Source organism: Conger conger, chromosome 4 (genome assembly GCF_963514075.1).
Source record: "Conger conger chromosome 4, fConCon1.1, whole genome shotgun sequence".
Lineage (NCBI taxonomy): Eukaryota > Metazoa > Chordata > Actinopteri > Anguilliformes > Congridae > Conger > Conger conger.
Window position 1 is genome coordinate 45153844 of NC_083763.1, and position 27507 is coordinate 45181350.

Sequence of the window (27507 nt, forward strand, 5' to 3'; positions counted from 1 at the left end):
ATTTGGCTGATTGCAGACGAGGCGAGCAGCACAACCCCACATGAGTCGCAGCAGAGAATTTGGGACGGCACAAGGCCTTGAATAATGAGCTGGGTAGCATATGTAGTACTGAAAGGATGGGTTTTTGCAGAAATATCAAATTTGTCTGCACTGATGCCCTGCGGAAACAGATTTCAGGGAGTATAGGGAGGTAAAGCAGGAACGATACTTCCGATATACTGCTCCCGATTAGCGAAAAAGCTGAATATAAGCCAACTACATGACATTGTCTGGATTCAAATTATGTTTTTAATGGTTTAAATACATAGCTATATACTGAATACTATGGGATTTCAGTTCGTAAAAAGTCTTGTCCTGCGTTTTTAGATCGCCGACATAGGCTAAAACTCCCATAATGCTTTCCCTTTCATAGTGACGAAATTTCCACAATTGGACCATCTTAATGCCACCGACAGTCTGTCTGTATTCATTCAAATCTGACTTAACTGGCATGATTCTAACTTAGAAACTTGATTACAAATTGGATACATTTGTGTAATCAGTGACCTATCGACGGCAACCTGAAACCAATGGCAAGCGCAATTGGGGAAAAAAACCACATGGGCGTGAATGTGTTGGTACATCCCATAAGACTGGCCGTCCCAGGATAGATAACGGCAGGCATTTGGTACACAGATCTGACCGCACACTCGTAACTATGAATTTTTTTTTTTAAAGCAACTAGATGCTGCACAGCGATAATTTGCGGATGATCCGGAGCCTTGTCATTTTGTGTTTGTAGAAGATTTAATGCTTAGTCTGTTTTTATGAAGTTTTGTGCCGTCTATGATTAAATCTGCTAGCATAGCAATTCGCAGTATACTGGAAATGCCATTCAGCGGGACTTCTGCTTTACCTCCATATTCAGCCAACATTTAAAGCTGTCACTTCCTATGTTTGTTAACTGTGAAATATACTTTTTTTTTTCGCTTGCTGAGAATGGATTCAGATATGCCTCAGTTCAGACAACATGAAGAATTCTTCAGTTATCAAAGGCGTTAAATCGTAGATGGTAGTTCTGATCCATAAGTGCAGAAGTTATGGGCCATGGAAATTGTTTCTCAGAGAAATTGGGTTTGTGGACACCCATCATCAATTTGAGGAAGGGGAAAATATTTCATGGGGAAAAGTACATGTTGGCATCCTGACTGTCAAGATAATTACACTGTATAGTTTGGGGAATGAAGATGCATTCACAATGTTGAGAAAGGAGATCTAACTACATTTCATTGGATCAATTTTTGTTTGCCTATTCTAATTTATTTAGTAATGTATACATTGCATTGAAAACAGAGTGTCAAGAGAAAAGATTGAAGAGAAGACAGCAATACGGTTTGGCACTGGTTAACTGTCAGCTACCTATATGCAATATTCATCCGAGTGATTTGATTACCCACTCAAATTTTTTTGATTGACTGCTTTAAAACTGTTCAGCCCATCTGATTGTTCTTGCCCTAATGAGAACCTTAGTGAACATCCTTTATGAAAATCCCTTGGGTGGTGGAAGCCTTGGTTTTCACATCTTCGGTTTTCTTTTTGTGAGAATCCGTTGGCTGCTGAATGTGTGCCTCGGGGTGTTGCATCCACCTACACATTTCATGCCGTTTCATTAAGTAATCTGAAATGAAATTGTATAGAATTATTCAAGGGCAAAATACATTTCAATCATCATGCTGCTAGTGTTAATGTGCTATGCAGAATACTGATTTGTCAACATAATTCTTCCCTCTAATTGCAAAACTGGATATTGGCATATTCTAGGCCTAACAAGTGGTATACTGCCTTTCGACTGTGACTGATTATGGCTGACATTGTGTCTAATTTCAGACATCTAATTTAACAGACAATTGCAATTACACCAGAGACTTCGTTTCTAACCATTCTAATACTGTTTCAAAGCACCATGCCAAACAGATGTCCTAATGATGAGTCTTTTTGATGTTATGCCAAGGGACATATTTTTGGCTTATTGAAATGTTCTTCTGAATTTGATCACAGGTGCAGTTTAAAAAGGAAAAGGTTGATTGTGTGTTTAAATCATTTGACACAAAGCATCGCAATTTCTCAAGAACGAATCACACGCGATGGTGATGTTTTGGTTGTCAGTTTAAGTTTTCTTCATATACTGCACTACTTGTGAAAGAGTCATAAAATCCTGATATGAAGCAATCATGGTACATAAAATGAAGTTAATTTAAGAATGCCATGCACATCCACGCAGACTGAAGTCAACATTGATGATATAAGTGGTTTGTCATATCCAGGCTTTTATGTATTGTGTGTGATCATGTTTGATCAACACAAATCAGCACAACTTATTGAAACAATATTGGTACATATACATATATATGTTATATGAAATGAAACCATGTTTTTGTTATGTCTGCATACTGCCTGTGAGCTCAGAGTATTTTATAATTAACCATACTCACAATCAATATTAAATTTAGTTGCAGCAGCAATTTTTCCAAGCACTGATTGAAATCCATTTAAGTAATAATAACGGTTCTTTGGCTTCGCTAATGGAATGTGACATGTTGCCGTGATTTCATAACTGAGCAGTAATGAACCTGGATTTCTATTCATAAGCACAGCAAATCAAAGGCAAGGAGAGATAGTTTTCATTGATTTAAGTTAAAAAGGCGGATTCCTTTCTCCCCCCTTCCATCTAGGTATTCTGAGTAGTGCTTTTATAGTATATTTTTGTTTATAGTGTATCTCTCCCTGTCATCAATTGGTAACAACCTTAGTGTAAACCAATGCATGTCCTACAAGCTGACAAGGTTGCATTTGACAGTATGATTATGTCAAGCCAAATATATAATGTGGAATAATCAATGGGATACATCTATCTATCGATATATCCCATTATTTTGGTATTATAGCTAATCTCTTGCCTATCTCTTTTGTCAAAGGTGGTTGTATTGCAAGAGTGCTTCATATTCAGAATGTCCCTTTTTCATTCAGTCTACTCTTCTTCCCCAGTAAGACATTTAATGCATATTTTAACATGCCTCCATACTGCATCTCCAAATAATGTTTATACAAAAACTTCCTCTTTGTACTTTTCATGAACTATAAGCACAAACCTGTCTGCGCTTTCACTTTGCTGAACGCACTGCTGTCGTTGGCTATAGGCTAGGCTAGAGCACAACGTCCTTGCAATGTTACCGTGTCATTGTTGCAGACAGTGTAGTTCTGCCATTTTAGTGTTATAGGACTGTTTAGAAAATGTGTCAATGTGCTGACTGGACAAAGCTGATTCATTGTCGCAGTGTGAATAGCTTTCATACACAGTTTTTTATAGGTGTGCAGGTCTATCTGTGGTGACCACACAATCATAGTGCTACTTACTGTAGCCGTGACTCGCTGCAGAAGACGACACACCCAGAATATGTTGCACACCCACACAAAGACATACATAATTGATGGCACCGCAACAACCTGATTACAGGTTGTAGATTTCACCTCAACCCACCCCCCTTACCAGAATGTTTTATGTACCGAGCTGCGGTCAGCTTGTTCGCAGTGGGCTCATGCGGGTTATGGAGATGCTCTGTGGGGAATTGCACATAGTAGGGTCAGCAGTGCAATGCCCCTGTGTGACCCCCCCACAAATGCTGACTCTTACAGTCAGGGTTATTCGCAAGCACATAATAACAGGAGGTCAAAGGTCAGGAGGTGTCTTAAGAAACAGGAACATTCATCGATTTATTCTTCCAAGTGTAGGGTCAGCTTCCCCTCGTCTCAAACATTTGGGTCTCTGCCCTCCATCGGCAGCACAGTGCGGGAATCAGTAAGCCACATTCATCTTTTGCGCACCATTACAATAACCGCAATTCAATACATGTAGTTTGCATATAGAAACAATTCAAATTCACACTTTCTTTTTCTGATTAGTACCCGACCATTAATGCTGCTTAAATCAAATGCATTTTTAAGATGGTGGGTCACACGGTTGTAATATTTGTGAGCCTATTAAACGCTGGAGTGTGTACGCGTTACCAGCCCACGCATATACTCCCACTGGCATCCTCGCCGTCTCCAGCCAAAGACTAATTGACAGATTGCCGGGCAGGAAAGTGCTGGGAAGGCAGTTTGTGGATTGGACTAATGATCAGTCAATTAACATTCAGCTCTGATATAACAGAGCGAGCAAAGATTTCCAGGCTGCAGCAAACTAGGCAGCTCACTGAGTGGGTGTTCATAAGAATGAGTGTCCAGTTTTCACACAGAAAACCAGCTAACATGTATTTTTCCCAATACTTGACATGTAATTATATCGCTGCAGGTAACATTGTCACATTTTTTGAGGCTAACAGCATCTGAGGCATTGTGTTTACAGGTTATGGTTAAGACCATTTGGCCAACTCAACGGTAACCGTCGACCGACATAACAACCGACATAACCAACTGCAGGATATTTGAGTAAATACTCAGATTTACTCAAATATTTCAGTAAAGTCCAATACAACTAAATAAGAGACTGACATATGCTTATATAGCCCTAACTCTTATCATCTCTACTATGTAGCTGTATTGGGCTTTATCACCCACATATCCAGCAGTTGTATTGTGAGTTACCGTGGAATTGCCCATATGATTTGTACAATAACAATGAGCTGCATACTTTGCATGGTTTTTTCAGGCAATATTAGGTGTATTACACAATCCACCATCAGAGGTGGTGTGAAGTAATAAAATGACCATCCTTCGCCTCTCCCTCACTTCTGTGCTTCTTCTGTTGCTCTGACGCAGAGCCCGCATTTCCCACGCAGTGTTCCCAAACACAGTACAGTACACACATGTAGAATCCTACACAGACTATCTTGCCATCTTTTGGTTCGATTTTCCCATGCGTGGAGCCATTCGGCCCATGTTGACTAACGCCTCGAACATGTTTATATAGCTTCGGCGATATAGAGTGAGCTTCTCAAGAGGATGTCGCCCCACGGAAAAGCGGACCAGATGGCGCTCCTCTGTTCCAAATAACCCGCCAATGTCAGCTTGAATTATCTTCCCTCAAGGGGGAGCAGCCGATGCCAAGGAAAGATGGCGCCACATTGAACGCGTCGACGGCCGGTTTTCAGACCCACAATATCGCTGTTCAGCTACTTTAACCGACATCTTGTCTTTCTGTAATAGACTGTGGTCCAGTTCTCTCTGTGAGGGCCCTGTGGAAAAGTTATGTTCACGGTTTCTTGTACATTCCTTCTGCAATAAACACAGTTTCGGTATTTTAGAAGAAACATGCATTGGTTAGAGGACACAGCTCAAGACCTTGTGGGCATTTTTAAACTGCTTACTTGCTGCATTGATTGTTGCTACGTTCACAAACCCCTTCCCGTCCTGCGATTATCATTTGTAAATATTATTAAATATTTATTAAATATTATTTAAATGTATTTGTTCCAGGCAGCATGCAGTTTGCTGAAAAATACCAAAACCAGGAAATACAGCACTTATACTGTAATAATCTCTGCACTTTACAATCACTCTTGCAGTCACAATCACTTGAGCATCTAGTTACAGCAATGGGACTCACACAGTCAATGTCAGCACATACAATAATGACACCTATAGTCATAACACTCTGTCATATTCACAGTTCTCATAGAACAGTCACAAAATATATCGTCAAAAAATCTTAATTCTGATCACGATCATGTAGAACTGAATCTCTGTGATACCAGCAGTGGGCACATGATCACTTTTCTAACCCCTTGTGGTTACGGTGCCGGCTTTGTGTATGTGTTCACTCGGTCCCGGTCCTTAACGTCAAAGCCCGGTAATGTTATCTGACATTTACACAGGAGGAATAGACTTGGAGGTATAAACAGCAGTGAATCTGCCGCCTTTGCTAACCCTCTCCTGGCATCTACGGATAAGCACCACTGACGGCTGCTCCCGTTCTCTTGGAAACGGGCGGCAGGAGCAGGCTGTCCCTGCTGTCGTCAGCTGGTGTTGGACGGCGGCTAGGCTATTTCAGTCCCGCCTTTCCTCAAATCCTTGGGTCTGGAGCATTCGGCGGTTCAGGAACCGCAGAAGAATTCGAATGAAATCAGACCACGCCGGGCGTTCGCTTTTTCGATTTAGGAAAGAAAAGACAGAGACAGAGGCAGGACGGGAATGTTCTAGTTCTTTTCAGCCTTACCTCTTCCTTATCTTTTCCTTTCAATTCATTTCCCTCCGTTCCCTTTTTACGTTTCGTTTCTCCTCCCGCGAAGATGATTGCATTGGAATAAAGATTTTCCGCTTGAATGCAAGAGAGCCATGGTGGTTGGCTGCTATTCACCCAGTTTTTCTGGGACCATTGTGAGATCTTCTGTGTCGAGACTGTGGTCACGTTTTGAAGCAAAACTGAAAGGCAGTCAAAGAATGGGCACAAGCACAAGAAGAACATATTTCTTTACATTTTGTTGGATTATATCAAGACAGTAATACTTTCCATTGCCATCCTAATTGATGCCCTTGTCACGTTATAGATATAGCCAGTGCCATAAGAAATTATAATTCATGATAATAGGAGGACATGAGCAAAAGCTCCCTTCAGGTTTTAGCTCCTCTGCAGAAAAAACAGTTTGAAATAGCTGGTTGACCAGTTCAGACCAGCTCCCAGCTCAACACGGTTTGACCAGCTCAAGCTATGTTTTGAAACAGCTGCCAGCTGGTTGACCAGTTCAGACCAGCTCCCAGCTCAACACAGTTTGACCAGCTCAAGCTATGTTTTGAAACAGCTGGTAGCTGGTTGACTGGCTCATACTTAGCCAGACCAGCTTATGACCTTCAAGCTGGACAAGCTGGCTTAGCTGGATTTTACAGCAGAGTTCTCTATCATATTTTGCGGAACATTTTGTCACAGAGGAAAGTAGAAATCTGCCGCAGGTGTCACCTCTGACATGTCTGCGGGGTTGGGCGGGGCAGGTGTCACCTCTGACATGTCTGCGGGGTTGGGCGGGGCAGGTGTCACCTCTGACATGTCTACGGGGTTGGGCGGGGCAGGTGTCACCTCTGACATGTCTGCGGGGTTGGGTGGGGCAGGTGTCACCTCTGACATGTCTACGGGGTTGGGCGGGGCAGGTGTCACCTCTGACATGTCTGCGGGGTTGGGCGGGGCAGGTGTCACCTCTGACATGTCCGCGGGGCTGGGTGGGGCAGGTGAGGTTTCGCTGACTGATGAACAGCGGTGATGTGTCTATCTCTCGGCCTTGTGGGACAAGCGGAGCCTCGCGCTGTACCGGGGAGATTACAGCCCATTTTCCTGTGATGGAGGGCCGACGGGATAGGAAGGTCTTATCACAGGACGGAGGGAGAGCTATTAAGGCCGAAATATACTGCCTGCGAGCGTCAACGAACACCTCTATTGTCGGCGATAAAGTGACCGCGTGTCTCCCGCATGCGGGAAATGACGCGTAAGCACTTGACGCCGCAGTACTAAAAAGCGCAGTTTATATGCGCACATATGGCATACGCTTGTATTTTTATTTTTTATTCCTTCAGGCCGACAAAAAAAGAAGAAGCTCCAGGCTTATTAAAATGAATATGTCGAGGATGTAGGATAGATGGCTAACTGTAAGGTATCGCCCTGTTCTTGGACTGCATCTATCCTCTTAATGAACCTTCCCGCGGAAAGAAAATTCATCTCGACCGAGTGGCCGTGGCCAAACCTGGCTCTGAAAATAAATACTTTCCTATTGCTATTCTGCTTTTGTCTGTGAGCAGAAGAACAAAGAAGCCAGACTGGTTACATCATGCTCCGTCCCCGAAGGCCACAGGCTCTGTGATTTAAGCTCCGTCCTATTAAACGTCCTGCTCGGCTGTCTGCAGTCAGAGGGCAGTCCCTCGTCTTCTTTTTATCACCCCGGCGATTGCCCCCCACCAGAGCCCATATGCGGATTAATTCATTAGCATGTCGAACAAATGCGCTTTAATTAATGTCAGCCTGCAGCGCAATGAATCATTTTCACCATCTATTAATTAATGGCGTAAGACCACGCTGGAAAGAAGGGGGACTGAAAGCGGTGACTTACGAGGCCCGCTGGAGCAGATTGGTTGTCCGCGACTCTCCATTTCATGCTTTCACTACCTTGTTTTTAATTATGCATTAGCTGGAAAGTAAACTATCTGACGCTTTCTTTCCCCCTCTCGACCGCGTCCCGTGTTTGATTTCCCGGTAGATGGGCCCACCCCACGCGGCTCACGCGACTCCAACCATTTGTCTTTCCTGCAGGCAAATTACGATCGAGGAGGGCGAGCAGAGAGCCAAAGAGCTGAACGTGATGTTCATCGAGACCAGCGCGAAGACGGGGTACAACGTCAAGCAGGTGAGACCCCGCCGTCCACGTTCTGTCCTGAAAATCTCCTGCGTTCAACACTCTCCCTTCTGTACTGGTTCAACAACACCCATTTATAGATCTCTCCTTCCCTTGTGTGATTCCAATATAGCTGACTTTTGACCAGACCTGGGTCAAATATGTAATTGTTTTGGATCCAAATAGTTTTCTGCGCTGCACCTTCTGGTCTTGGCTCAGTTGCACCCGGCAAGATCAATCGAGCAGGTTGAGTATCAAGTATTTGAATCCAAAACAATTATATATTTGACCCAGGCCTGCTTTTGACTCACCAAGACGTCATGGTGCCAACAAAATGGAGAACCGATGGCAGTGAGAGCTGAAGGCATCTAAGCCTAAATAGGTTGGCATGTGACAGCTAGCGTTTTGTGGAGCATGTGGCATTGTCCTTCCAACAACCACGTCGGGGAAGAGAGACACCCACGCTATAGGACTCCTTGCTTCATCTCAGCACTGGGGTGACCAGCTTTCGGACTCCCCCCGAGGAAACAGGTTCACCCATGTGCGTTTACTTTGGTCACCTCGAGCCCTGCCCTCCCGTGATCCTACAAAATGGCCGCCGATCCGTCGGCACACATTCTGCTGCTTGGCTCTTTACTCACCTCCATCTGTGATGCCAATATCCATTTCACGCAAAGGGCAACAGGCAGTGCCTGCCTGCTCGTGAGCGAAGCGTCACTGGAGCGTGACTGTCCAGCACGCCGCCCTCACCTTCAAGCGCGGCGTGGACCTTCGACCCAATTCCTGTTTGCGGACCGTCGAGCTTGAGGAAATATCATTTAATTTCGAGAGTTACAGGGTGACATTTCGGAGTTGTGGATCCGCGTCATCCTGGAACGATTCATTTGTGTGCTTTGATAGCAAATGGATTTTCCCAGTCACTTCGTGAAGGGAGAGGTGCCGGGCCCTTTGACTTCGGCTGGCCTCATAGTCCTGTGACCTTAAATTACCGGCCGATTTCTGCCTTCCAGCGGATGCGTAGCTGCATTTACATTTACGTGTCTGTCTGCGTTTTACGACTGTCTTCGTATTCCTACCTGTCTTCTTAACATTCATCAACACCATTTTTATTGATAAAACTGTGCATGTGTGTCAGGAACCATAATAAAAGATCGATGAATACGCTAACAATTTGTTACACTTGTAAATACTGTGCCAGAATGAGGATGGTTTAATTAGCGCAATTTTAAACACAGATTATCATTTGTCTTTTTTAATTACATTATAGATGCCCATGCAGAAAAAAACCCAACAAAACACTATTATTTGTATATCATTCCTATTATTAGCTTATTATTATTTTTTATTGATAGTAATAACCCCCCCCCCCCCCCCCCCCCCTTGAGGACAAAATCCCAGTGATGTGAAAACAGAAGGAAGGGCCAGCCAGCTGTAAGAAAGGGTAAAAGGAGAGGGAAAAAAGAAAGGATGCAACCGAGTGAATAAGGGCCGGCGAAGTAGATAATGTGTCCCTGTGTATTGAAGAAAAAACCCACCCCAGACAACAACGATTAGGGGAGCAGCTTTTGTCAGTCAGCGCTGATAAAAACACAAGGCCCATTATTCTCCGGTATTTCTTGGCTCCAGGAGAGAATAATGTACGGACGGAGGACCACAGCGGAACTGTATAGCACAAAGACCATTACCTTGGAGCCAAACATTGCTCTTGGTACAGCTTGGCCACGTGCTCTCGGCCTATTGTTATTGCGTACAATTAATGCCAGGCAAGGGGCTACAGTATTCAGACGCTTTAATGCTTCGATTCATGAGGAATGGTGTGCTCGTGTGGAAGTGGTGGAATGGGAATTCAGCTTCCCGCCGTTTCAGATGAAGAATGGAAGTATTTGATATCGGAAACCTTCTTGCGCTTATGTTTATATGTATGCGCAAGCAGCACCTCTCTTATTATAGTGGTGGAATATATTACAGAGATGCCTGTTTTTGCAGGGAAACACTTTAAGATTGCACCTGACAACATATACTAAAAAATAATTTACTCATGTGAAATAAACAAATGCATTCATTAATACGTAAATAAAATCATTCCGTCATTTTAATGGGTCTTTAATGGCAAGAAACATTTTCAATGACATTTAAAAAATTGTGCAATGTAATTTTACCCAGTGTATAACCACTAGCCTTGCCAGGATTCAACATTCATTTTAGCTGTTTCCCTAATGGCAATTAAACAAAATAATATTTCTTGACGTGAAATCGGCATATAATCCGATAACTGGCAACCCTGTGAAGTGCCGGCTACTTCTGAGTTAGTATTTTTGTCTGAGGCAATGGGGTGCAATCTGCCTGGATTAATTTGAATTTCGAATGTGAATTAAATTGGATCTCTTACTGTAGATCATGTGAGCTGTCAAGATTACCTTCACTTTTACCTTTTCTCGCAGAACCCTTTGAGTGTTTGACAGTTTAAATGTGTTTCATTCCACCGGCAAAGTCCAAGTGAGGGTAATCAAAATAAGTAATCAATACAGTTTAGCAGGCTTTTGAATTCTTTTAGGTAATAATCACAAAGCCTGGAAACGGAGAGTACAAATTCAGCTGCTGCTGCACAGATGTCTAACATCACAATGGAGTTGAACATTATTTACATTATTGAATATTGTTGGTGATAATAAATGTGGTAATGTAATTTGCCAGAAGTGATCATCAGTAAATATTTGTCAGGGAATGTGTCAATATATATTGTTACTATAATGCATTGTATAGCCAATTATTTGATTGCATATCTAGAAACAATAGTCTTTTATATATGTATTGAAGGAATGCTTTTTTTACTGTTTATATCAGTGATAAGTTATGTTAGGGATTTGCTGGAATTGTCTCTGGGAAAACAACGATCACTTTACCCAGTAAAACTGTTATGGATTTTTCATTATTTCTCAGAATAGGATTTTAGAAATGAGGCCAGTCCTCTCTGATCTCCATGCCTTTCAGTTGAAAGTCAAATCTCTTGCTTTGCCATGTGAGCTAGCCTTGCCAGTGAGCGCAGTTTACCAATTATCAACCTGTCCCTTGGTTTGTATGTGCCGTTTCTGACCATACTGGAACATGTTTTATAGATCTTTTTTCTCCGGGCTGTCGGAAACCGGGACTGGGAGACAGCGCACAAAATTGCTTTTTTCCCTGTCACTCCTTGTCTAATGGCTTGGTGCGCAATATATTCATGCTGGTAGCGGCATGATTGATTACCTGAAATGAAAGAATCCGGGCTCGATACATATTTTTGCTGTTTAATATAGTTTGGAAGCAGGGGGGGGGGGGTCATTATAGAGACCAGTGTTTCACTGATGGCCTTTGCTTAGTACCTCCTTAGGGAATACAGCACTGCAGAGAAACTTAATAAAGGAGGTCTCAAATAAATGGAACGATATCTGACTTCATTGTGCTTCCGGGGGCTGGGGGGTTAGCCTTCCTTTAGCCATGTGCTTTTGCTATTTCTGCCTTTGAACCCTTCACAAAGCTGCATGCAAAATGAAGTAAAAGTATTATTCCAAAGTGCTTTTTGCTGTCTTTTTATCCAACGTGTCTAGCCTCTGTGAAAGCTACTGGTAAATTGACTTTTTGTATATGGGTGAGACGGGTGCGTGGGGGTTGGACCCAAAATGCACGACTCAGAAACAATGGTTCGATAAAGTCCCGTCAGGGCTTTATTCGGGACGAATCCCAGGAGCGTAGTCAAAACAAGCAAAGTCCATACACGTAGATCCAGCCAAACAAACAATAAACCAGCAAAAACCACGGTGCCGAGGGAAGAGGCAAACTCGTAGTCGGTAGACGTGCAGGAAGGTCCGGTAGCAGGAGAGCCGTCAGCGGGACAGAAGTACAGGCGGACGGCAGGCAGAGTCGTAGTCGAGGGCGATGCGGAAGTCGAAACCATGAAACAATCAGCGAGGCAAATGTACTAAAACGGTAGGCGAAGACGTGGTCAAAAAACAAACGATGGTCAACGAAACAGAAATCAATCAACAATGGTCGGTAAAACAGGATTGGATCTTAACGTGAATCAATCAGTAATCATGCTCAAGAGTTGCGTTGAAAACAAGAGGCAGACAATTTCGCGACGAATAGTAGCGCGACTGGGATATAAATGCAGGTGTAGACAGGTGTAGACAATTAGTTAGAGCGCAGCAAGAAAATAGAAAACAGGTGCGATGGATGACAAGCTTAACAAGGTAATTAGTAATCGTCAGTAATAAACCTATCCTGCCCTAGCATTAGTAAATTAGTAAATGACATGCACGAGAAACGTAAGGTAACATGAACACATGATTAGTTTGTTAGTTCTACCCAATCCTGATCTAGCGTTAGTAGTTTTAGTAAATCGACAAATAGAAACAATTAGGGTGTGAATGACAGAAAGAGAAAGGCGGAACGCAAGATTTGCGTTTGTAAAAGTGTATGTTTAAACAGTAACCAGTCTACGTAACAATAAACATAAATCAAAACATAACACAAAACGAAACTAAGACGATAACCACTCAACATAACAAGGTAATATAATCGTAACGAAACATAACTAGATATGACGAGAAAATAAATCGTAACAAGAAGTAAACTAAACAACATGACGAACCTAGACTAACATAATACACGATAAGACAATACGAGACTAAGACAAAATGAATAAACATAAAACATGGCAAAACAGACCTGAAACGGGACAATGGGTCTTGACTCACTTTGAGCTGAAATTAAATGACCTCTTGAATTGTGCGCCTCGTTCCTCCTAACCTTTTTCAGTGCTGCTGGGCAACAGCGGAGGTCATGTGATCAGTTGCCGGGTGTCATAACTTAAGTCCGTTCAGGCTAAGCTTTTCTAATGGCTTTTGCCTAGGTCACCTGTGTTAACCAGCAAAGGGGTAGTTTATTACCGTGCTGTCAATTGGACAAAGGAAGGAAAACATGAGTTAAAGAAGGAAATGGAGTGTCTGTGATTACACTCCTCACTGCCCTTGTGGTGTCCAAAGTCTGCCCGACTGGAACCAAACAGGCAGCAGGTAGGGCCACCTTAGCTGGGTTGGTAGCAGTGCCAGTTTGGCATATGAAGCGTGCTTTTTTAGGCCAAAAGGAAGGATAGAGAGGCATTGTCAGGGTCATAGACAGAAGAACCAAGAGCAGGCTCAGGAGTGAAGTGAAACGGAAGAGGGTCAAGAAGAGGGTCAAGGAACACCAGCACAGGGCAATGCAGGAGTAAACAGAGTTTGTGGTCAAGTCCAGGCAAGGGTAAGAATTCAGTCAAACAGGGTACAGGGTATCAGACAGGTGGATGTCAAAGAACAAGCAGAAGTCGAACCACGGGGATTAAGACACAGGCTGAGGTCCAGGGCAGAGAAGGAGGTCCAGCGTGAGCGAGGGTCAGATCTGGGGAAGGGATGAGGAGCAGGCAGGTGACAGGACAGAAAACCAAAAAAACAGGCAGGGCAAAGAACAGGCAGGTAAACAGAACAGGGACGCAGAGGCTAGAATCACTGGGAACAAGCAAGAAACAAAGGGAACTAGCACCGACCAATGAAACCTGCAGGCTTATAAGCCGCACTAAGGATGAGAAACAGGTGAGACTATTATGAGAGAGAATGCGGGGGGGGGACGCGTAACAGGGAGAAAGACAAAACATGAAACGGTGCATGAACACAGAACGCATAAAAGCGGGGAAACAGGGAAAAGAACAAAGACAGTGACATGGGACATGACCAGGAAAACATGAAACAGAATATAGAACTAAGAAACACATAAAACGGGGAAAAGAAGCGATGATAAAAATAAGGGACAAAGGCACCGAACGTGTTAGGCGTGCCCCTGGGTGTGTGGAGCATCTCCTGGCTGAGGGAGCAGATTTGGCTCTCTGTTAGTGCCTGTCCTTTGCTCTACCTAGCGTGGCGCTGTTTTTACCCTCCTTTCTCTTTCTCTCTGGCAGCTGTTTCGACGTGTGGCAGCTGCACTGCCTGGAATGGAAAGCATGCAGGAGACAAGCAAAGAAGGCAGTATCCTTTTGCCAGTTACCCAAACATGCGTAAGATCATTCTGTGTCCTGTCAAAATAATACCAAAAAGTACAACCTCACTGGTGCTAACAAGTACTGCATTTGTTTTTGTTTTTGTGGGGGTGGGGGTGGGGGGTGGAGGGGAGGGGCTTTATGCACACTTTTTAAAGCAAAAGTTGTCTACAGCAGGTATGAAATCTATGAAACATCTAGCATGGGAAGTAAAACATTTCAGCTCTAGAAATACAGGCAAATATGAACTCAAATAACAGTTACTATTTTTGAAGCACCTCATCGTGGACCATACCTACTGTATAAAAAAACACATTTAATCTTCCTAGCCAGAAGATATATACCCTCCCTTGTATACAAGGAAAATCCCAACATTACAGAGGTCACACTGCACCTCCACCTGTAAAATTGCTTCAGCTTAACAGCAATTTGTTAAACACTCTGGCGCTTTGTTGATAATACTATTATTACACCGTGGTGAAGAAATGTGTATGTGGCAGAAATGCTTGGTATTGCCCAACTTAGGAAGAAACTGTGATTAAAATAGCGGCTTCACCTTGAATGAGCTTTTCCGCGGTGCCGGCACCTGACACAGCCTCCGTATCACCAGCCTTTAAGTTTTCTGGCAGACAGGCTGAGTAAAAAAAAAAAAAACTTCCCAACACCTCGGGGACCCTCGCGGCACAATTTAGCACGCTCCCAATTAAACGGGAGAGGCACGGAACTCGGCGGTTAGTCGGAAGCGCGACTGTCAGCCGGCGGGCGGGGGGCCAGCCGTGCTCGACGACGGCGGTTGACACGCGGGAGGCGAGGGGGAACGGGCGCCAGCGGACCTCGGCGGCTCTCGGCTGGCAGCCGCGGTGATTTAACGTGGTGACAGGACTCATCAGTCAAAACCGCGAGCACGGCGCAGCTACCAGATCTCTCCCATTGATATCAGGTGTGGGTGTCATGCTTTATGAGGCTTGCGGATCCCTGTGCGGGAACTGTCTCTCCGAGTTGTTATTTTCCCAGCCGCCCCCCCCCCCCCCCCCAATCCCAAACGTACATCTATGGCGTGTCATTCCGTGAGCAGGAGAAGAAGACAGAAGAGCTGTCATTTTCTCTGATGGAGAGAGGAGAGGAAATACTGTAAGATTTTGGACAGCACATATATGGACTTTACTAGCGTCACTGTGGGAAATAACAGTTAATGGGAACGTCTGTAAGATCAATGCACTGCCCTCCGCGGAGTTACCATGGCAGTGCGCATGTTTTAAAAAAATTTTGGATTTGTTTTGCTGTTGTATCGTCACATATCCACCTGGCAGAAAGAAATGTTACAGTATTTTTTTTGTAACACCCACCATTGAAGGCTCGTCCCAGTCACTGTAATGCCCTCTATCAGTTTGGCTGCAGTCAGCCAGTCGAGTTGTGCGCTTGCCCTGAACGGGTAGGCTACTCATAATGTGCAGCTAGTGTATACAAACTTCAGATAGACAAATTGTCCTTCCACTAAGAGGTGGATTTCCCTTCACTTTTAACCCATTGAAGCCGAAATGCTTTTTAGTCAGCACTTCAATGACATATCCATATTTAGCGATAGATATCCAATGACATATCCATATTCCCGCCTCACAGCGAGGAGGTCCTGGATTCGAATCCCCGTCGGCCGGGGCCTCTCTGTGCGGAGTTTGCATGTTCTCCCCACGTCTGCGGGGGTTTCCTCCGGCTACTCCGGTTTCCTCCCACAGTCCAAAGACATGCAGTTTAGGCTGACTGGAGAGTCTAAATTGCCCGTAGGTATGAGTGTGTGAGTGAATGGTGTGTGTGCCCTGCGATGGACTGGCGACCTGTCCAGGGTGTATTCCTGCCTTTCGCCCAATGTATGCTGGGATAGGCTCCAGCTCCCCTGTGACCCTGTTCAGGATAAGCGGGTTAAGATAATGAATGAATGAATGAATGATATCCATATTCAGCGATAGGTATCCAAGTTAGTTCTTTGATGAGCTGAAGTTATACTGAATTTTCATACCCACGGATAGAGGTAAAGCATTTTCTCTGCAACTACGTTGTCGATACTGGTCAGAGACGCCCCTACTTGGGTTTATTGTGTTCGAGACAGCCTATTTAAAATGTAGATAATTACATGTCTATGTAGAAGTACTTTTGTAGAAGTATACAATGGCGAAACGGACAACAATGATAATTCCTCCAGATAAATTTTAATGGACACTCTATTGACGTTTCTCCCAGTAATTTTTCAAATGAGAAACTATTCTGCATTTGGTCCCCTGGGACACTGACATTACCTTATTTTTTGTCTAATGTGGATTTTCAAAATGCAGAGAAGGCAAAGTCCCCCCATGCTTGTTTTACCACCTACATGTTACAAAATAAGGAATGGTTGTCACTAAAGCAATGGCATCTTAAAATAGGTTTTACAGATAGAGCTGTGAGTTTTAACGCATTCAGAGGGTATAATCTGGTACCTTAGTGACTGAAAATTGCACCATGAAAAAAGAGGAATGAATACAAAAAAAGCCCTCACTGGCCAAGAATATAACAATGACATGTTCTTTTGACATGGCTGTTACTCCATGCAACCTATTATTCTAATGTAGGATGATTTACCTGAACTGACACTTTTGATTTTGGAGATATACTCAAGGGGACATATTTTTATAGCAAGTGAAAATATTTTTTCTCATATAATGGGGCTTACCAACTGAACCATATCATATCCAGGCCTACACTTGTCATTTTCTGATAGAAATAGGTTGCATGAGATAAACCTGTTTCTTCTGTAAAAAACTGAGAATCGTGAAAAAACGTAAAAATCACCCTTGGTCTAGTGGGTTAAAAGACCTGAATTTTCCATAGAACCAACCCTGGGAAGCGTCTCTCTCATCTTTCCACCTGCACAACGCTGTTCAACGGCAGCATGAAACACCTCAGGTCCCAAACACACTGCCACCAACAGAGCTGCTGCATACCCAGGCAGATATGCAGTCCTGACTAAAAGACTGATAAGAAAATGGAGAAATGCAGAAGGCAGACAAAATGGAGGGCTTCAGGGCTCTCTCGCATTTAGCGATAGTCCTGCGCATCCTGGCACATTCTCCCCTGTGACCGCCAGTGCAACGGCAAGAGGAGCATTAACACGAATCAATAATTCACTTTGTTAGCTAGATGACCAGCCTTTTTTTAGGTCCCAAGGTGAGCTGGGAAAGGGAAGGCTAATTTGAGAGGGAAATGGCATTATCTGTGGACATGCCTCCGTGAGGCCCGAGCCCATATTGATATTGTGCAGCCTCCTCTCAGCTCCTCTGCTTGTAATAACAATCTCTGCAATTCCTGTATTACGATTGATTATGATTATTATTTAGCAGGGCCAATATCCATGTTGTCTTGCATTAGATCCGAGATATTAGCTCAATAAATAAGGTAATTACAGGAAGGGGGCTGTTGTGTGGCTAGTCTCAGTGAAGCATTTTTTCAGTTAATACATACCACTGACTGGTATAAAATCGGGCTGCGGGCTACCGAATAGTTGGGTGTAGTATCACCCAGGAAGGAGTTTAAATTGGTCGAACAAGTGGCAACAGCTATATTCTCACAATCGAGAGCCACCCCAGTCAGTGGTCAGGTCTACAGTAGGTGCTGGTAGAGTAGTGGAAACATGGGAAAATGGCATTTGCTGGACTCCAGGTTCTGTAACATCCATCCATCCATCCATCCATTGTCTTAACCCGCTTATCCTGAACAGGGTCGCAGGGCTGGAGCCTATCCCAGTATACATTGGGCGAAAGGCAGGAATACACCTTGGACAGGTCGCCAGTCCATCGCAGGGTTCTGTAACAATTCATATTAAACCGCTGGGATATTTTTTTCTCCCACCTTGCAGAAGACCTCCCTGGGGACCCAGCGGTCTTCCCATGCTGCCATGTGCGGTTCTTCAGTACGTTCGCAGTTCTCCTTGTCGTCAGCCGAATGGAGCGCAAATGAGCAGCTCGCTCCTGTCTTCATCATCGCGGGGCATTTGGAAGCAAGTGCTCTCATTTACCCTGCCTCTAAAGAGCTGAGAGCAGCTTCGCCAGTCAGCCAGCACAGCTGCCAGGTTGGCTGTGCCATAGATATGCAATTACTTGATTGGTCTAAAGCCCTACTTGATTTGAATTTGTCTGCCTATTCCAGAAGAGTCTGTTTAAAATGCGGCTCCCTGGTATTTCACAGCGCAATCATGGCAATGGCGGGATGCATTGTTCACGGAGAATGGCTTCACCTCGCTGGGCAGGTCACTTTTTCTTGTCAATTAGCCCCACCGTCCTCTAATGAGGGCACCTTCAGGAAACAGGACTCGCGGGGAAATTAAGTGTTTGCGACGATGCTCCTTCCCGTGCTTGTGGTGTCCGGAAAAATGCCCGTCTAGAATGGGACAGGTGGTTGGCCATGCCCCAACCTTAACTCGTGGCACAGAGTCTGCTACTGTGCTACTTTCAGACATGTTACATGCAGAGATAACATGCCATTCTAGCCATTGTGTCTCTATAATGAAGAGGGACAAGCTTCCCTGCTTTAGTCACTATCGTCCACTGTGGACACAAGGCACCCTGTGTTTGCGAAGGCACAGGCACATTTTTAAGCACAAGATCTCTAACTGAGAGCCGTCTTGCTGGGAATTTCACTGATAAGATGAGTGTCTGTTTTCTGCAAGCCCTCTCGATCAACACAAACAAGGCGAGGCTACGGACCAATTCGATTTCCCCGGCTCCCTGATTGGCCCGTGCAGCGGGCATCTCATTAAGGCAGTTGATGGAGGAAGCCTTCCCCCCGAAAAGCTTTCCCCTCATGTGCCCCCGATGCAAATGTTCTCCCGGACATTGATGCGAGCGAACCACTTTCCGTCTCCTACACGCACGGAATATTCATCGGGTAAACAATGCAGCATTTAACCTTCATGTAGTTTCCCGTGGTAATCGGCAGCCCCCCCCCACCTGACACATTTCCTTCCTTGCCACTTACCGCACCTCTGACAGCTCACGTCTCATCTTTTCCCCTTTCCACAGAACTGCCATCTCCATGGTAACTGCCGGTAGTTTACCGAGAAGACTCCCGTCGCGTGTCCTGTGTCGTTTGTTTACTGGCATGTTCGCGTGACGGCGGGTAAACATCTTAAACCTGCAGTTACGAGGCGGCCAACAGAGTCAGGGGCGGAACAAGGTTCTTCCGGGAATGTAACAATTCTCGACGCCTTTCCGCTTATCATCCACTGACAAGATTGAAGAGGGATTAACGTTTCGAAAATGCGTATGTCGTAGGTTATAGTCATGTACCGTCCTCCTAATCTGGTCCCTCCTAATCGGCGTTTTCATTGCTGGTTTGCCACGGTTAATGGTGCTGACTTTATGGAGAAAATAAATTTGAAAGTAAAAAAAGGAATAGCGCTTATGCTAACAACCCACCAGTTCTTCTGTATGTACCGACGCCTGCTTCAGTTACCTGTGGGCCCGGTTTCCGTAAATTGCCCTTATATCTCTTCTTGTGTTTTATTGGTGCTTCAATTAGAATTCATAAATAGGCGCTGATGGCTGAGACGGCCAAGCTGCAGGACATGGGGAGTGCTTTATGACGGCACGTCAGCGTAATATACTGCACCCCGACGACAGCGCACAGGTTCCTGTGTGTCTCTCTCGGCCCCCTCTTAATGAAGTGGGCCCCGCACTCTCATTACACCCCAGCCAAGGCGGCTCTGACACCGGCTGACCATTGATCTCGCCTGGAGCGGGGCGCGATCGATCCGCCCAAACACAAATCCCAGGAAGCCACTAAAAAAAGAACATCTGGGAACCCATTGTTGCAGTCTTGACCCCCCCCACCCGCTACCAGACCCCCCCCACCCACCCGCACCCTTCCAGATCTTTCTTTTCTTGTCCCAGTGTGTTCCAGGAGACAAAAAACAGCAAACCTCCACAGCAAACCTTTCCTTTGCTGTCCATTTCAGAGCTGCAGTTACACCCCCCCCCCCACACACACAGACACACACACCCACATACACGGCCACAAGTTTGAAATTAAGAAATGAAGTGGTTAAGGTGCCTGACTGTTTGGCGTGGGTTTATTGCGCAGGTATCAGACATTTTGCAGGCAGCATTGATTCCGCCCCCCCCCCCCCCCCCACTTTCTTGTCTTTTGTGCCAGTGGCGAAACCCGATGCCCACGTGACGCGTTTCGGGGAAATACAGGAGGGGATATTAAGACACAATTTACGAGAGCTATTTCTTGTAATTGCCTGTTTCCACGGGGGGAAGGTCATCCCTGGTTTCCAGAGTCTGGCTGATTTATGGAGAGTGTCAAGGCCCCCGCAGTGTGAGCCTCTTCTCTTTTTCGCCGTGCAATCTCTGGCTTCAGCCCCCGTATATTACCCCCCATGCAAAGAGGGCGGGACAGGTCAGATGAAGACATCGTCTGAGTGTATCGGGGCTCCAGCCCGGCACCTCTGCTCGGCCGCGCCACGCGTAACACGTGTATAAACGAACAGGTGTCCGCCAATTTCGGCCGCCCCCCGTAACGTGCCGGCTGCCAAAAAGGCGTCGGCTTTTTAGTTGTTTTTGCCAAAAATTTGCAAAGACAGAGATCTGGGTCCGTGACAATCCTGTTAAAATGCCCTTTCTTGGGTTTCTTGGAATGGCTAACAGCAAGAAGCGTGCAACGCGAAAGAAAAACTGTGTTGACGCCCTGTCCGCTCTGCAAGACAGCCAGCCCCTGGAAGGAGCCTGTAAGGCACTCTTAACCACACTGAGGTCACCCCACAGCTCTCTGTGGTACTCAGGTGAAATACATGATAGGACACATAGGACACACGGTCTGAACTTGGCCATTTTTCCAAGGCTAATGGTGCAGGAAGGGGGAGCCCCAGATGGCAGAGGGCTGGGTTCACACCCCTACCATGCTGGGGTCACCCCCCCCCCCCCTCTGTCCTTCACCCCAGCCCTTACCACATGCAGATACTCTGTTAAAATCCTCATTTGCTTTGGTAATGTGTCTTTGGAGGAGGGTTGAGTCCCCTCCTAGGACATCTCGCCTACCATGGGGACAACCGGACAGACGTTGCGTTCGCGAAATGACACCAGCCGTCAGTCGCTCAGCCCCACGTACCCCCCCGCCGTCCCTCGCACCCATCGGTTGCCGCCAGGAGCCGGCTGTCCCTGGCAGGTGCACCGAGCCGGTCTCTGACATTGCCAAGTTTCTGCGCTCCCAGGGTCATCTCTCAAACTGGACGGTGTCGCGCGCCAGCCAAACGCCGACGCGTCCTTGGAAACGTCCCTTTCAGCAGAACGGAGGGAGCCAGGAATCCACCCGCTGTCCCCGCGGGGGCTGTGGAGGAACCGAGCGTGGGGCGACTCGTTCTGCGCCGTCGACAAGCCGGCGACTCGGAAGTATTTCCGCGCGCCAAACCGCTCGTCCGCCGTCCCGATGAGCTGGGCCATCTGAGGCCTGTCACAGCCGTGCCGCCACCCAGCCCGCTCAGAGCGTAGCAGGTGGTTTGAGTAGTTTCGCACATTTCGTCCATCTGGGGCCTTGTTAATGTTAATGCACATCTGATCGAATTGGAGTCCTACCATGTCTGTGCTTCTCTTAAGCTGTTTAGGAGTGCTTACCATCTGACCTGGGTCAAAATACATCATTGTTTTGGTTTCAAATACTTTTCTGTGCTTTACTGAGCTTGTCTGGTGTTTTGGAACCTACAAAATACATTCTGAAAGTGCAAATGCTGCCTTCTGGTTGGCTCAGTTGCACCAGGCAAGATCAATCGAGCACAGAAAATGATTTGAATCGATTAATAATTGAATGAATAAAATCAAAATTACGTATTTAACACAGGTCTGCTTTCCATTAATGCCTCGCCCAGTACTTTAAACAAGGTGATGAATATAAGGACAGTTTGGGTTAGGGAGAGGTGTCTTTTTAGAAATGGTGGGTCTGCCTTTGCTCTCGCATTTACAGTGAGCAGAAGTGGAGAGAGCACAAGCAGGCCATGAGTCTAGGAACAAGAGCGCCACCTAGTGCCTGAGAGTTAGAAAGGCTGCAGTAATGTCAGCCAGACTGTTCAGCTGTGCCAAGACTGCAGGCAGCAGTGATGTAGCACTTTTTTTTTTTTTTTACTTGAATTGAGCCACCCTCCAGCTGGCTTGCTGCAGCCTGATTGCATGCTATTTCAGGTCTGAGGAAAAATTCTTTTAAGAGCTATTTCAAAATTCAAACTGCTGTCATGAAAACCATGTGGAAAAAATGTTTTTCACCTGTTTGTCTGTGTGGGAACATTGCCAGTGTAAACTACATTAAGTCATGTTTCCCTTTCACTTTTTGCACTGAGGTTGGTATAGGCACCAGTAAAGACACTACATATCATGTTTGGTTCATCTTTCCATAAAGCTGCTGGTACTACTGTACATCAGGGGACCTTGCAGCGCAAAAGATTAAGGAAAATAAGTAAACATGATGTGAGAAAATCTTACTTCCGTTGTGCTTCAGTGTGTCCCAGTCAAATTTGTGATATGAAATGATGTTGGACAATTTTGCATTTCTGTGATGTCTCAATTGGTATATGCACATTGAGAATGCACATTTTGCTTTATGAAACCCAAGAACACAACCGTGTATTCTTGTGTTTTATGTTTTTATGTTTCAAAAAATATTGTACGTTTCCTTAACAGCTCACCCTGCAGTGATTGACATCAAGCTGGACAAACCACAAGAGCCCCCCACCAGTGAAGGCGGATGCTCCTGTTAATACACAGTACCAGATTGGGCAGCTTCATTTACACCACATGCTTGTTGTGTTGCTTCCTATTGGTTAGCTTCCAGTTAAGTTCAGGTTTGAATATTTGGCCTTCCCATCTGACTATTGGTCATTGGTTGGAACTAGTGTTACGTCAATTTTCTGTTGTAAAATATTGTACTTTATTAACTAAATTGCCAAAAAAAAGAGGAAAAAAAAGAAAAAATTCAATAAGGAAAAAAGCAACAAAAAAAGGTAGAATTCCAAACATGTGTATACTTTTTTGAGAAACTAGAATGGTACAGTTTTTTTTGTTTTGTATTTTTGTATACTAAAGAAAAAGCACTGATAAAGAAGCAGACGACCTCAGTTTTCAGCTGGTAGGAGAATGTGACAGATTGGAAAGAGGCAGTCCAATGGCTACAAAGTAGAATGAACAAAATTGCATGTTAGCGGTTGATTCGATTGCTGATCCTGTCTGCTGGTGTCCATAAGTTAAATATGTAAACGCTTACTAACACCTGTGAATTCATGCACCATGTGGAAACGACTCTTGTCTGTAAAACTGGATTTGGATATTTGAGTTAGGAACATGTCGGTAGTGTTTGTGTAAATGTTTGCTATTCATACAGGTGACATTAGAATGCAAATGTCGGCCTATCCGGGCCCTTAGAAAAGCCATGTTCGTGCCCCATTTCTTACAGTTTCGTTTTTGCTGATGGTATTTCACGACACTAATATACACCACAATGTACTGTACAGTATTTATATAGTGATCGCCCTTCATTAGATTCAATCTGTATTCACCCACGTGAACAATGGACAGCAGGTTCAGATAAAATCAAAGGGCTTGGCTTCCCTGCCTACAGACATGAATTGGCTCTATGGTTTCCAACATTTCATGGTTTATTTTTCATCTGGAAATGGATGGTTATCTGGATATTTTTTCCATCTCAGATAACTTTATTTAATTCCAGGGGTCCCTATCTATGTGTTCCGAAGGCCAATTAAGACATGAGAGAAGGCCACACTGCACGTTTAGGCCTTGCTCTTTGCAAAGTGCTCCATGGGAAGGTTGGAGCCAGACCAATGGGAGAAGGCCATTTCAGTGTCATTCAAAGGGAAGCTTACAATGCAGCCCTATAAGGATGCTGTGAACTTTGCAAAGCTGTCTGAAGAATTTGAGAAGTAACACAGTAGTTAACGTGACACTTTAGTTTCATAGTACGTCATTATACATTAGTCTGTATGTAATGTATGTGGTATTTATTTAAGACTATTCAAAAGTAATACTGTAGTTTTTAAGAGCCAAGAAACTAAAAAAAGCACTGGTAGTATCATGGACCACTGATTGGTAAAATACTTTTACTTTGATGTCTTTCATGAGGGACCTTAATGCACTTTTTAAATATATATGTGTTTTGACAGCTAATGTAAAATATATATTCCGCTAGTCTAATACTAAGTACTGAAGGGAAAAGACCATAATCTTTATAGCGGTTGGAATGTGTCGAAGAGCGGAAGCTGAAACGTGACTGGTGTTCTAGCAGTGTCGACCATCGCCAGGAGAACTTTTATTCTGAATAAGAATGGAAGTTCAACCCACCTTAAATGAGCCAAAATGGCTACCAGGAGCCACGTTGCTGGGCTTCTTGCTTGCCATTTGCTTTGATGCAATGACACGGTGTGCTCTTGCTGCATGCTCACATCAAGGGATGATTACCTGTGAAGGTTTTGGTGTCAGGAGAGCAGAGAGCTGCCTTGTCTAGGCCGGGTTTCCTTCAATTACAAAAAAAGACACATTTCCCCCACAGTGAATTTAAAACCTCTGAATTTTTCAACTGTGGTGCATCACTTTTTCATACCTGTCTGTGCCCTCACTTAAACTGCATAGAGAGAGTTGTGTCTGGCACGAGCCGACTTGCAAGACTCCTCCATAATCTGATGTTGGCCATAAATGCCAGAAATGCTTTTCATTATTACTATAGATTCATAACGACCACTTTGTTTTTGGTATTTACTTGCTGCCTAACAGGACTACTGAATAGGAGGTGGAACCTTGTTTTTCAAAGGAAGGGGTAGAATAGACAGGCTCTCCCTGTATACCTAAACCGGGATGGCCCCCCGCACTATAAATTAGGTCACACACCACATTAAAGACGAGGGAATCTTAGTAGGCTTCCATGTTGAACGTCGTTGGTGTTGACCCTTCGGTCCGCTCTCTCTGGTCTCTCATGGTATTTATTACACTGGTGCCTTCTCACACAAAGGCATGCAAAGCTCTCCTCGCCGGGCTCGGCCCTGCTGTTGAACTGTGTATAGAGGAGGGAGATATACGTGGGGCGGGGGTTATTTATTGATTGACTGACATGTGTACTTGATATCGTTTATTGTTTTGTTTTTTTTTCTTCCGGAGTGTGTTGGACTCTTCCGAGCCGGTGTAGCGACAGGGCTTTAGGATAGCAAACCCGCCCGTACCACGAAAGTACCCTTCAGTCGGCGCCCCCTTGTGGAAGCATCGCACTCACTGCAGGTTTCGCAGGGCTGGTGTGGGTCGGGGGGAGGCATAGTCATTGGGCACCGACCAGCTCACGCATAATGCTCGGATAATGTCTCTGTGACGTGGGAATTGCGCCGCGATGCTGGTTGAGCGTCATGGCAAGGCTTGGGAAATGTGTGCCAGCTGGGCTCTGTTGCAGAGGGTGCACACGTCACAGCTCTGTGGAGCAGACCTGGTTGGCGAGCTGGTTCTCCATTCACACTGTATAGAGACTTAGCATGTCCATCTAAAAGATCAATAAAATGTCTTATTACCAAATAACCAGCTTTTTGTCTTCATTTTTATTATTTCACGGACGTCTATGAATCGGGGTACGCGCGGGCGTACGCGTGCGTGCATACGTGTGTCTGTGAGTGGTTGCAGGCATGTAAGAGAATATTTTTATATGTCTGTGTGTATGCACATGTATGTGAAAGGGAAGGGTGTATTTGAGTATGCTTGGGTACGTGGAGGACCAACCAACTAAAACACATTTTATGTATTTTATGCAAATTGAAGCCGCGGGTGGACAGTTCTGAGGAACACTATCTGCTTGGTGCCTGCGCACACTTCCTCTCTGACATCACTCAATGTCCTGATTCTTTTGGTTGGGTGAGCCTCTAATAGGGAATAAAGAAACTTCACTGGAGCAAAAGGCAAATTGTGTTTCTCATTTTCAGTAAAAACCTGATGATTTGACCTGTCTGAGGCAGCATTAATCTGTGCTTGCTACGGTGAACAAGGTAGAGCTCAAAAGCTCTAGGCGTCTTGCTTCAGTGATTCCAAATCAACCAGCCACACCAGATATACTGTAATGGACAGGATTTCTATCGATTTCAGATCCACATGAAAGGATTAGGCACTGTTCTTTCTAGGTCCTTCTTAAATGGGTGAAATCAGTAGGACCGTGTATGATTAACATCTCTAAGGTATTCAAATTTCACTAGAAAGCTGTTGTTGAAGTATAATTTTACCCATTCCTTTTATTATCGATCTGAGCCAGCTGTAATAACCCACAGTGCTTCCTCCATTACAATGCTTAAACCACATCATTTGTATGACATTTTTAAAAGTCCTGTTTTGTTTTTTTTTTTTACATGGAGACTGAAGAAAATTTGTCATTTAAGCTGTGAGTTCTGCCTCAATTATTGAGCAGTCAAACAAGGGAGAGGGTTGAATCCAGACTGCAAAAAGCAAAACACACCACTTGGGGGCAGCAATGCTCTGAATCTTTGAAGTGAGCGCTGGGAAAGTCGATTGCCGCTTCAAAATGTGAAATGGCACGAGATGTTATTTTATACTTACAAGCACTTACGAGATTTTATTAATTCCGCGATTAAAGTATATCATTAGCAACAACCTGTTTTTCATTTGTTTTTGGGAAGAACTGAAGGGGTTCACACAGGGTGCGTACCCTTGGGTTTGGAAGGTCATGTAAGGATGTGTGATTTCTTTGTTCTATTTCAGCCCTTTGTTATTTGCATCCCATAGACTTAATGGCTTAAGTGTGGCAGTAAGTATGAGGTTGAAGTTGTGCAATTAATAACACTTGACATTCTTTGTGCTCCTGGTTGTTAAGCTTGTTGTGTTATTGTGTAGTTGGGTAAGGAGCTATGAATAAACATGAAAGCATAGTTTTTGCTTTAATGTAGCTTAACACATACTTTTTTAAATCAGAGGCCATATGAGAGACACATGGAGTATACAGAAATCGAGATCATAAGAATTATATTTGTCTAATATGTCTACATGTAAAAGTGGCCATAATCATATGCAAATAAATATTTTCTTTATGTTTCACTTATTA

At 44.6% G+C, this 27507-nt stretch overlaps 1 protein-coding gene across 2 annotated transcripts in view; it reads left to right on the forward strand.

Moving 5' to 3' along the window:
* The window catches only part of rab6ba (RAB6B, member RAS oncogene family a), an 86301-nt gene extending 60319 nt beyond the window's left edge, over positions 1–25982 (forward strand). For both annotated transcript variants that reach the window (XM_061237922.1, XM_061237924.1), the window contains exons 6-8: positions 8270–8363; positions 14323–14389; positions 23109–25982. In XM_061237922.1, the coding sequence (XP_061093906.1) occupies positions 8270–8363; positions 14323–14389; positions 23109–23173 (226 nt within the window). In that variant the 3' untranslated portion in view covers positions 23174–25982. The remainder of the gene's footprint in view (positions 1–8269; positions 8364–14322; positions 14390–23108) is intronic.
* Positions 25983–27507: the final 1525 nt, after the last annotated feature.